Below are 12,677 nucleotides of genomic sequence, written 5' to 3'. Positions count from 1 at the left end.
TGTCTGGGGTAGTGTATTCAAGAGAACAGGAGTGGCTCAGTGAAAATCTTGGTGATGGGGGAGTGGGAGGTTCAGACAATGGAGGCACTTAGACCAAGGTCATTAACAAAATGGAGCGCACTGGTAGAGTGGTAACATAATATGTTAATATCCATTTAGGCCCAACGATTCTCGCTCAAAAATCACTCAAAGCCATCTTTTGAGCGAGAATCGTTGGGTCTAACTGCACAGACATCGTGCAGTTTTCGTTATCAATGTTGAACTTCGTTTGCAGCCGTACATTGTCCTCCTTTGCATTAATTATCTTGTATAATTTTGTATTGTCTGCAAATATTGATATTTTACTGTGCAGCCCCTATATCAGGTCGTTGATAAATATACTAAACAGAATGAGTGACCCAGATTACAATCAAACTACAGTTTCTATTCTGCACACAGCCCCTTTAAGTAACGCATAGGCATACCTGTTTATGGCTCCTGCTTGCAAAGGTGAAAACTGAAATTTCTCCATGAAGAAAACCCTAGAAAACAAAATTACAGCACACTATTAAATGTCAAAATAGACTACTCGAGTCAAAAATGCATTAAGCTCCATCCAATTTGGCCACCCCAGTTTTAGAAACTAAATTTGGTGCATGTTTTCTATACTATTATTATTTGCAGCACTCTGTATGAATTTCTGGTAGATTTACATTAAGGCTTGGTTCACACAGGGCAGATTCCTGTCGGAAATCTCGCGGTTTGGCCACAGCAAAAACCGCGAGATCTCCGCCGGGAGAACCGCCGCGGCGGCTTTGAAGCGGCTCGGCCGCATGCTTTTCCGTTGCGGCCGGCGCTCCCATAGAGGAGAGCGCGGCCGCGACGTAAATAAACAAAAAAAAAAGTTAATAGACATGCTGCATCTTTTGAAGCCGCAGTTTCAGCCGGATTTACCACAGCGGATTGGCCGGCCCGTGTGGACGAGGTTTCTGAGAAATCTCGTCCACATGGCTGCCTAATCCCGAGATTAGCGGCCGCGGACGGATCTGCCGCGGCAAAACCACCCTGTGTGAACCCAGCCTAAAACTCTTGTCCGCAATATATTTAAACTATACTAGGGGAAAAAAACAAAAAATAGAAAAAGGCAGTTTCACATCTGCAACAGCAGCTCCCGCCGGAGGTTCCTTTGCAGATCTGGCTGTAAATAACTGAAGAAAAAGTACTGCATGCTGCGCTTTTTCTTCAGTCCAAAAGCCAGGCAGCTTGGCGGAAAGCAGGCAGACCCCATTATAGTCAATGGGGTGCGTATGGTGCTATTCAATTCTGTCCAGAGATGGAACCGTTCGGCGACAGGAATTCCCCTTGCCTACTCCCCAAACGGAGCAGGAAAGTGGAATCTCCAGTGCAGATGTGAAAGCACCCAAAGACAAGCAAAAAAGAAAGAAAAATCAAACATGGATTCCCAATGATCTGATACAAAGCTTATTAGTAAATCCATACATATGTAATGTAAACTTACTTTCCAAGACCAATGAAAGGGAAGACTGCGACATAATAGCAGACACATATTAAAAATATCAACCACAGGCTGAGAGGAAAGTCCTTGACATCAGTCAGCTTAATAGCTTCACCTATGGAAAGAAACCACAGCTTTACAATGTATTAAAGGATGAGAATGTCTGAATGATACATCATCTGCGCATGCTATCAGGGGTATTCTACAGGGCTGATAGGAATTTTGTACTTACTGTAAAATCATTTGCTTGTCACATTTATTGAGGGACACAGCTGAAGACTGTGGGTGCCACAAGGCGTTGGACACCAAGCACAAATGCGTTAGCTCTTCCTATCAGTTGTAACCCTCCTGCATGCACCAAGCTAGTCAGTTTGTATGCAGGCAGTAGAAGCAGCAAAGTAGGATAGAAAATCTAAAATAGTCAATGTGAACATTAAATGTTAGAGAATTTAGAAACGCAACACAGTGGAGAGGAATGTCCACTCTGGAGAGAAGCTCCAGCAAAAAGATAGATATCATAAAGTCCTTAGAATCAAACGGAGTGGGTGCTGTGTTCCCCAATGAATGTCACGAAAGAGATTTTATGGCAAGTACAAAAATCTTGTTTTCTCGTCCTTATTAGTGGACAAAGCTTAAGATCATGGGGCGTTCCATAGTATCATGTGGTCAGTTTACTGCTGTCTGTAATACATCCTCAACCAAGGGTGCCATCAGCAGATGCAAAGTGTGCACCCAGTAAAACTTCTAAAAAGTGTGTAAGGAGGCCTACGTGGCAGGATTACAAACTTGAATAGTGTAAGCAGCGTTGCATACCACACCCAAGAGGCACCCACTGCGCCCAATTAAAATACGGCTTAACACATAAAGGGAGGCTTCACTGTCCTTGGCATGGTCCTTAAGCCTCCATCATTGCTGACCTGATCCAAAGCAATGTGACAGCCTTGGAAGCCACAAGGACACGTCTTGGACCATCTGGGATCACAAAGAGATTCAGAACGCCTAAAAACGAACGTCAGAGAGATTTGATCTTGTTCGAGCACTGCAGACCTATTTATGGAGAGTGTGTTCCCTCAGACGTGAAGCATAAATACAGAAGGAAACTAAGACAAAGTCTTCAATAATGTGGTACGCCGACAACCTTCGGTAGGAAGGGGGGCATGGGAAATAGGACAACCTTGATCTGATGGAAAACTGAACAGAGGTTTGGCCAACAAGGCTACTAGTTCAGAAGCCCCAAGGATGGAGATGATTCACCACTAGAAAGGCCACTTTCCAAGACAGAAGACCAGCTGGAAGGTCATGCAGGGTCTTGAAGTGTGGACAAACTCAGATGCAAGAGAGATCCCTGTAAGAGAAGATCTTTCCAAAGAGAAAGGCGCTATGGAGTGTCGAGGAGCAGGTCTATGAGATCCACATATCAAGGCTAATCGGGAGCAATGAGAATCATCGGAAGGCCTTCAATTTTGATCTTCTTGAGAAGTTGTGGAATGAGTGGGAAGATGTAGAGAAAAGAAGTCTGGGGTCCATTTTCTACAAAGAGCTTGAAAGACGTCTAGATGAAACTCCCATTCTCCTGGGTCAGCTTTCTCCCTGCTCAGAAAAGTTGGCTATCCAGTTGTCCACCCCTGGAATGTGAACTGCTGACAATACCGGAAGAGGAGCTTGAGCCCATGTTAGGATCTTCGCTACTTCTGCCATGACCACTATGCTTCAGATCCCATCCTAAAGATTCATGTATATGATGGCCGTTGTGTTTTCTGTCTGAACTCAGACTGGTAGACTTGTTAGCTCGGCTGCAAAGTGTTGAAGCGACAGGAGAATGGCCTGACGTTCCAACACGTTTATCGAGATGGCAGACTCCCTTACGGTCCAGGTGCCTTGAGCCATAAATTTCTGTAGTGTCCCTCCCCAGCCTAGGAGACTGCTATCTGTGGTGAGTGCCTGCCAATGTAGAGTCAGAAAGAAGTGCCTCATATGGATCTGTAGAGTCAGCCACCAGAGAAGGGAGCATTGTAGCTGCAGAGGAAGGCAGATTTCAGGGTTGAGAGAGTGCATAGATTTTTTTCCACCAAGATAGAATGGCCCACCGGAGGGGGCAGAGTGTAAAATTGGCAGAAAGGAATCGCATACAGTGACGAATGGTTATGACGAATGGCATGCATCTGTCCCTGGAGAACACAAAGTTTCTGTAGCGTTCGTAGTATACTGGCCCAAGCCATGTCGAGGGAGAGACCCAGAAAATCCAGGCGTTTATAGACAGTGAGAGGGAGGAGTTAGGGAGGCTAAAGATCCACCCGACCTGGGACAGAGTCCAGAGTGATAAGGAGACTGTTCGGGTTGTCATATTGCTTCAGAACCTTCACCAAAATGTCATCCATATAGGGAATGTCTAATATCCCTTTGCAATGAAGAGCCATCACTGAAGAGCCAAAAGAAATGCCATAACATAACTGCTTGACCCATTCAGCAGTGGCTCTACTCATTCAGGAAGAAGTGAAAAACGGTTGAAGAGCCGAACCCACTGTCTCAAAGAAAGTTTTAACTAGTGTTTCTAGTCATGCACGTCCTGAAAGGACAAAGTATTCACCATTGGAAGCTAAGTGTGTTTAGATAAACTGAATACTTGGGGATCTACCACTGGTAACCACTTCTTGACTAACTCCTCCGAAAAGCAATACATAGAACCTTTTGGCTTGGAGAAGCGTTTGCTGGGAAGTTTTTATTCTCTACCTAAAATGTCATTGAACTTCGCATGAGAGGGGAATACCTTGGGAGAAGGTTTGGGGCGTTTGAAGGAAATTGCTTCCGCAGACATGGTAGGCATTTGATCATTTACCTGAAGGGTGTCCTTCACAGCAGCTATTAAGCATAGTGGACATGTTAGATGCCCATTCTTCATCCAGGTCAGAATCCGAGATTTTGCCTTTTGATCAACTATCATCTCCTGAGAAGAGATTGGATTGCATCCTGATGGGAAGACGAGATGACGGCTGTGGGGAACCTGGACAACAGCCTTGAGAGGGAGGTCCTAGTCCACTTCTGGGGTCTACTAAGGGAGAGGTCATGCGTGGAGAACTCGTTTCCGTCAGACACGTTAAGGGATGGTTGACTGGTGGTACGATCTAACTTGTTTAGGATAGTGGCAGACCCTTTAGTGAGGTCCAACATCTCAAGTGACAGGGAGTGACCAACGTGCTGAGGAGTCGTGCGGGTTGGGAAGTTCAACAGCAGACTGCTTTGATAGAAGAGTTATGACTAAAAGGATCAGAGTGTCTGCAAATTTTGCATTGCAGCAAGAGCACACAAAATGTGTGGCACTGGATGGACCCTGCCTGGAGACTTCAGGTCAAAAGTCTGACATGAACCCGCAGACCACAGACAGTATTTTAGGGGGAGAGAAACACAGCTTCCGCCCTGCCAGAAGTGACCCGATTAGGCCTGATGCTAGGGCCTGGAGTAATGCTGCACCCACAAAGCATGGGGGCAACCCGGGGATCACCACCACCCACGGCCAATCTCAAGGTCCACGAGCAGAGCACTGCCAAGCGGCACTCAGGATTTTGATGTCCACAGCTGGAGATTGGAGTTGGGGACAGGTGAAGAGAAGAAAACAGTACTCAGGAGATAAAACTAAGGTGGGAGAGGAGCAAGATAAAGAAAGCAGGGCAGGGCAGTAGGCACAGCTGCCACCACCTCTCCCTGCGTGGGAACGGAGGAAGAAGCCACAGAAGGGGAGAAGGAACAGGTAAAGTGGCAGCCACCCATCTACGCAAGAGCCCAGGGTAGAATAACTACCTGGCCCCCGAAAGTGACAGTAGCTATACCCACGGTCTTCAGCTGTGTCCCCAAATACTGACGAGAAAGTACAGCTATATTTAGCCCCTTGCTTTTGGGTGGATTGCAAACTTTTATGCACAACCAAGAAGTTTAAAAAAGGGATTCTCAAAGTACAGACACACTGTGATTAAACATTTCCAGCACAAAATAGTTGAGCTCCTACCAGTTTTTCCTTGTTCTTTGTTGAGGATTTTTTCTGCTCGCTTATCAAGATAACCAAGTATTAGTGCACATGCCATTGAAAACAAACACGTTACTGCACCTGCAACACAGAAATAAAATGTGCCATTCTTGTGATCGGTGGGAGCTCCAGCAATTCTATATTTATCAGTTATCCTGTGGATAGGCGATAGGTGACAAAATGTGGAAAAACCTCTTTAGTGTGCGTTCACATGTTGCTGATTTGCTGTGAATTTTCGTGCAGATTTGACCATTTCGATTGAATTCAAATTGAAGGGGGAAAATGTGAATTTTGGTGCATATCTGCAGCACAACTCACAACAAAATCAGCTACCTGTGAAAGCACGCTTAAGAGGGACTGTTTAAGCATTTTCTCACACTACTGACACAACCACACAATGGGAGGCAACATTGCAAACAGTCAAATGCCCAGGAAGTATTGTGCAACAGTCCCACTATAACTAAGGAGACCCATGCATGATACTTGTTGGCCATTAAATAACTGCCTCGGCAACTGAATCACTCAACATGCAGTTGCGTCTCTGCATGCTCAATGTTAGACAGGATTATGCCCGGAGAATCCCTTTAAGTCTCATAAACATGAAAATTCTCCGTAAAGGCTGTAGCACATACATTGTTAAAAAAATTAAAAGACTTACCAATCATTAGAGTTACACCAAGTGTTGTGTGACCAGCAGAGCCCATTGCATCCTTTATCCGTTGATATACCAGTCCCATGACATTCATGTTTACAGTACTGCCCTGAAACAACCACCATAGTAACCACTGAAACAGTGTAGTGCAGCGAATTTTATCTAACTTCATGTTAGAGATGTGGAAACAGCATACCTGGCTATGCTAAGCCATTTCCAAAACTCCCATCTACCTTTATGGGCATTATGAAAAAACAGCATGGAAGAGACAAATTGCCTTTTTTCCCCGAATCCCAACCACCCGGTGACCACACTGTATGGTCTGGTATTCTCATCTTAGCCATGATTGGCTGATATAGGAATACCCCTTTAAGGCTTAAAGCACATATAAATACAGCCGACACATGGATCAGTGAGCTAGTGATGAATAGGTGCACTGGGACTTACCACTCTGGCCATACTGAGCTGCAATCCAAACACCAGGTTCAGTTCTTTTCCTTTGAACCAACTTACTGCATATGTATTCTGCGCAACAGCAAGCGATTCCCCACCAATCCTGAAAGAAACATGGATCGTAAAGACTTCTGCTAGTAAGCTGCTTAAACAACCTTCTTATAAGGGAGAGGAACGTGCTTCTGCCTTATTTACTTCCCAGAGGAATCATTATATATAGCTGGAATCTCACATATATTTTTGAGCCAAAGCCAGGAGTGGATCCAAAGAGAAGTGTAAAGGAAAGACTGACATGATACTTCTCTTCTGTATCCACTCCAGTTTCGCCTAAATAAAAAATAACAAACTGTGTCAATAACAGTGTGTGAGCTTCAGATGGATACCAATAACTGTTACATGTAGCTTTAAACAGGAATAAACTAGAACATTCCTGATCCCGTTTAAATAATTCAATAGGGCTCCAACTACAGCCAACGCCTAGAACAAGAGCCACAAGAAGCAGTCTGTAGGTCTTATGATAGGAGGTCATAGAATGCAAAAATCCCCTGTATCCAGAAATCCCCTAAAACAAAAGCCATAACTCAGATACATTCCTCAACATTGAAATTGCAACACAAAGAAGGACAAACTGTAAGGTCATGCAAATTTAAGAAGTTGAAGCTGTCGCTAAGATATGCCAATATTCAAACTTTCATGCACCTAAATTTAACCCCTTAACGCTGCCGGGCGAACAGTTACGTCCTGCACGGACGCCAACCAGCAACAACTCCGATAAGCCATGCGGCAAAAAAAAGCAAACAAAAAACAAAAAAACACCACACTATATAAGTTTGGTATCGTAGTAATCGTACTGACCCATAGAATAAAAGGTATCATGTAATTTTTGTTGCAGTGTGTACATTGTAGAAACAAGATGCACCAAAAGATTAGGGAATTGTGTTTTTTTCCCCCATTTCACTCCAGCTTTTCAGTACGTTATATGGCACATTAAATAGTACCATTAAAAAAAAAAAAATACAACTCATGCCACAAAAAAACAAGCCCTCAGACAGCCATTGTGATGGCTAAATAAAAGAGTTATGATTTTTTAAAAGGAGGGGGGTAAACAAAAATGAAGGAAAAGAAAAAAAAAAAAGGGGGGCCATGTCCTTAAGGAGTTAATCTGATCGAAAGCTAATTTTTTTCAGTCACATGAAACATGAAACCTTAAAAAAAATCAGATAAAGTCTTGTCGTATGAGCATGTGATGCCTCCCGTTTATTGCCAGTTACTACAAACTGAGAGGGACAGAATCCTTGAACTGAGAGATTTTGGTTTATCGCTCCAGCAGATTGCTACATGTGTAGGCTGAGATGTCAGCACTGTACAATGTTGCATGTCCTAGCAGTTGGGGAAACGACAACCAACTGGAATGACAGCAAGAAGAGCACACAGGCGAACCTCTGCACAGTCGGATCATCAGATTAGAGGAATGGTGCGTAGTGATCCATTCTATACTGCAAGTCAACCTGGACGTCACATCCCAAGCCTAGGGCATCAAACAGTGTCTGCACAAGCCAACAGAAGGTGCTTGCACAAATTGGGCTATGAGCCAGACGTCCAGTGACAGATGTGCCATTGACCTCATGCTACTGCTCTCAAAGGCTATCCTGGTGCAGAACAAGACGGCAATGGAGATCTATCCTCTTCTGCAAAGTGTTTCACTTTTGTCTCGGATGCAATGACAGCAGACAAATGGTCTGAAAACCATGTGGGCAATGCCATGAAGAGGCCTTGATGAGGGAATGTCGCAATGGTCCTACTCCCAGGATTATGGTTTGGGGTAGCACAATGTATGGTAGCCGGACTCCACTAGTCTTCATTCCAGGTAGACTAACAGCCAAGCGTTATATTGATTTGGTCGTGGAACCAGTGGTACGGCCATTTCTCGGAAGTGTCCAAAGGAGCAGTTTTTCAATAAAACACCAAGCCACACGTTGCTTGTGCAACTGAGCAGCATGCATGGCCTAAACATGCTACCTTGGATTGCAGAGTCTCCGGACTTGTCCCAGATGTGCTCGATGGGAGAGGTCATTGGTTGGTAATTGCAAAGAGAGCTTCCAGCAATGCATCTTGATGATGTGTGTGCCCAAGTGCATTCAACGTGGCAGAAGATTCCTCAGACAACATCACTGATACCACGACTAGTGGATGCATTTCTGCATGTGGCACTCACAAATCAAGATGTTTTTAATATTTGGTTCCCTTTTCTTATTTACATATCATTAACATGTTTATGTTCAGTTATTTCTGTAATTCCATTATTGCTCCTTCTTGGTGCAGCAATTTCAAATTTGAGGAGTGTTATGCGACAGCATCCATAAGGGTATGAAAATATATATTCATTTATTCCTCCATTATGGGAAAAAAAAAAAAAAAAAAAAAATCACAAAGTTTAAAACCTAAGAAGTATCTTGCATAAGACCCCGACTAGGCTGAAACATTGCACAATTATATTGCAATTATAAAACCAAATTTCCTCTCACCCAAATACCAGTCGGCCAGCTTCCATCAGCCAAAAAGCATTAAACAGGGCACCTGCTGCAAAGATTACCTGAAAAGGAAAATTCACAAACAGTATGAGCACTTAATTATGTAGTAATTAAAGAAACCGTCATGCCTGACAGATTGAATATGATTGGGGAACATCTTCACCATGGAAAATAGAGCTATGATAAAATCACCCCCCCCCCCCCCCATTTTTGGGACAAACTTCTATCCCGGGACTGGAGGGGCCGTATTACTTGCAGTTCTTCTGCTGTTCCTCCAAGGTCCAGTTTTCGGCCATCCATGACAGCTGCTGCAATTTCCTAATGCATAATGTGCACTGCTTTCTGAACACATGAACAGCCCTGACGGGTGAGCAGGTAGAGTGCATTAGTAGTCCAACACTACCAATGCACTGCGGGGATACGGTATTCTGAAGAGTATGCTTGCCATCTTGAACAGGCGAAAACGGGACAGGAACATGTATATCAGTGTTCCCACTGGTGCCGAGCTTCTATCTGTTGCCACTGATTGGCAGAAGAGTATTACAACTCAACAGGATGAACGGGTCAATCATATCATGGATGAATTAGAAAAGTTGAAGCCAGTGTGAACAAAGCTTTAGCTGACATGCAGTTTCTTTTAGTACAGTTCAAATATATTAGCATTACTAATAATATTGCACGGGTACTTACCTGCCCTACACAGACAAACAGGCTAAATATGATCGTTCCCAACCTGGAAATAGAGAAAACTAATTACAGCATTCTTAATAGAAGCCACATTTTCTTATATTACTATCAGTTTGACCATGAAATATTTTCAACACAAAACCAAAGGCTATCAACCCAAGAGGGGCGCTATACTAACATATGTACAGATGTGACAAAACATCTGACCACAGACGGTACAGCTTAGCTGCAAGTGTCTGACACCATGGCAGACGCGAGATTTCATAGCAATCCAAGCCAGAGGAGGCTTGAGGGGCAGGCTTTTCGGCTTTACATGTAGCTAGCAAAGATGGTCCGACCCACCAGACCCCTCTTACATGCCACATGGGACTTCCAAAGTTGATATTCTCAGGTACCATTTTACACAAACGCATAAGAAAAGTATTGTTGTAAACAGACTACATAGCTCTAATGTTGCTTTTAGATCACATTACTAAAAACTGCTGACCACTTCCCTCCAACCCTTTAGGCTAATTTGACACAGACGAGCGCAATATCATGCAGTGAAACTCGGCCTGATACCATGCTCGCCAACATACAATTTCCCCATGTATGCAAGTAGTTTTTGTGTCAAACACCTCGCATCCCTTCAGGGAAGGAGTGATCGTCAAGTGTTTCCCATTGTTTTCACCGTGTATTGTTTTTGCTAGCCGCATTGAAAACAATGGGTAAGGCGATCCGAGGGAGCACCCAAAAAGGGGACAGGTCGTGATTTTTCCTGCATTGCGATTTCCGGGGGGGGAAATCACTCATGTATATAATGTATATAACCTTATTTAAAAGAATGGTGTTCATATTTGTACACAACGCACAAATCTCGCACTATTTTCTTGGCTATGTGAAAGCGGCTCCAGGTGTGTAATACAGATTTTTCATTTTTCTTTCGGGTGTTAACAGAAAGAAAATGATATATTATCAATTCAGTAGTTTATAGAAATATCCCATAAGTGGCCCTAGGGTACTACTTAGCGGCTCATTGAGACGAGCGCTGTTCGCAGCGCGCGGAACACGCTTCTAATAGGAACCAATAGGTTTCTATAGAAGCGTTCATATAAGAACATAGGTGTGCTAAATCAGTGCACCTAACAAAAGATAGGACATGCGAGTGCATGTTGGCTCCAAGGTGCGGGCAAAGATAGGATATGTCCTACCTTTGCTGGGTGCTTCCCATAGGCTCCTATGGGAGCCTTGAAAGAAAGCAGCACGCACCTTGGATCGTGTGAACGGGCTGACTCAAGTAGCCCATTCACGCGATCTTTACAGCACTATAGCCGCAATCTTTTCTCACAGCTATAGTGCGCGAAAACAGCGCTCATCTGAACGAGCCCTAACTGAAACACAGGCCTTGGAAATGAAGGAGCACTTTGTGCCTTTTTATTTTGAATGTTTTTCAGGGACCATATCAGGTTTGCAAAGGCTTTGAGGTGCCAAAACATGTGAAATACCCCTAAAAAAAAACAAAACAAACATTTTGGAAACCAAAGAGGCATTGCCTCGCAAGAATAATGAGCATTTGTATAATTAGTTAGCGTTAGAACATGAAAATGAAAAATTGAGTTTTACAAATTTACCATACATAGATCAAAGCTTAATTTTCACAAAAATATACAATAAAAGGCACCCCACAATTTACTATACAATCCCCCGAGTACAGCAATGATCCATATGTGGTTGCAAACTGCAGTTTAGGTACATAGTGGAACGCCGAAGGGAAGGAATGCCAGATTTTGCCAGAATGGTTTTTGTCACAATTGCAGAGCTTGTAACCTACAAGCAAAGTTAAAACCTCTAATAAGTGGCTCCTTTTTAGAAACTACACCCCTCAAGACATTACTTTACATGTGGCTGGGCAACAGCAGAGCTCAGAAGGGAAGGAGCACCATTTAAAGCACAGATTTTGCTACAATGGTTTTAAGGTGCCATGTCAGATTTGCAGAACCTCTGAAGTACCAATGCAGTAAGAGGTCCCTTGAGAAGTGACCCCATTTTAGAAATTACATCCTTCAATGTAATCATGTACAAAGGTAGTGAGCATTTTACCCCCACAGGTGTTTTTTAGTATTTAGATGTGAAAACGGCACATTTTGGGTTTGTGTTAACCACCCTCCCACTACGCCACATATACAGCGCGAAGCATGAAGAGGTTAAACATGTGCCCTTCTCATGCCAATTATCGGAGTGTCTTTTAATACTGAGTTAAGTGTACACTTTAGAGATAATTAAAAGGAAGGTATAATTAAAGAGAAGCAAAAGATTGAGGGAACAAGGAAAATCTCTAGCCGCTTGAAGATGAGCGGCACCATAAATATTCTGCAGAGCTCCAACATACTAAATATATATTAGAGCAAATTCCCATTTAAGAAGCTTAAACTATACTTACCTCTTGAACTACAACAGGAAAGACCAAAATAATAAAAATAGGAGCTTCAATTAGTAAAAACAACATACCGAATTCCAAACACCCGGTCAATGAGAAATCCTCCAAAGAAGCAAAGGACGACGTTGGGCCAGGAATAAAAGGCATAAAGTTGCATAAAATCAGCTGTGTTCACCTTCATGTCCTACAGGAACAAAACATGCATTATAGATAGCTGTATCAGTTTCCAGCAAAGCGTAAAATAAAAAAACCTCCCAACCACCTCTGTCTTTCTTAGGTCCCATTTAAAAATCAAATTTAGGATCGGAGTCACACAATTCCAAACACAGCACCCCTGGAGTTATGGATACAGGTACTTTGGAATGGAGTCTATAAAAACTTGACTAGACACAACGCACCAATACGTCACGAGTACAAAACATTCT

The 12,677-nt window shown here is 43.3% G+C and overlaps 1 protein-coding gene across 2 annotated transcripts in view; it reads right to left on the bottom strand.

Moving 5' to 3' along the window:
• The window catches only part of MFSD1 (major facilitator superfamily domain containing 1), a 51,982-nt gene that overhangs the window by 24,102 nt on the left and 15,203 nt on the right, over nt 1–12,677 (bottom strand). For both annotated transcript variants that reach the window (XM_066600426.1, XM_066600436.1), the window contains exons 3-10: nt 12,324–12,436; nt 9,840–9,882; nt 9,144–9,211; nt 6,613–6,721; nt 6,172–6,274; nt 5,496–5,594; nt 1,499–1,610; nt 465–521 (exon numbers count right to left, since the gene is read on the bottom strand). In XM_066600426.1, the coding sequence (XP_066456523.1) occupies nt 465–521; nt 1,499–1,610; nt 5,496–5,594; nt 6,172–6,274; nt 6,613–6,721; nt 9,144–9,211; nt 9,840–9,882; nt 12,324–12,436 (704 nt within the window). The remainder of the gene's footprint in view (nt 1–464; nt 522–1,498; nt 1,611–5,495; nt 5,595–6,171; nt 6,275–6,612; nt 6,722–9,143; nt 9,212–9,839; nt 9,883–12,323; nt 12,437–12,677) is intronic.

This window comes from Eleutherodactylus coqui, chromosome 1 (assembly GCF_035609145.1).
Source record: "Eleutherodactylus coqui strain aEleCoq1 chromosome 1, aEleCoq1.hap1, whole genome shotgun sequence".
In the NCBI taxonomy this organism is placed as follows: Eukaryota; Metazoa; Chordata; class Amphibia; order Anura; family Eleutherodactylidae; genus Eleutherodactylus; species Eleutherodactylus coqui.
Note: the sequence above shows the minus strand (reverse complement) of the source record. Positions and strands in the feature narration are given on the sequence as shown.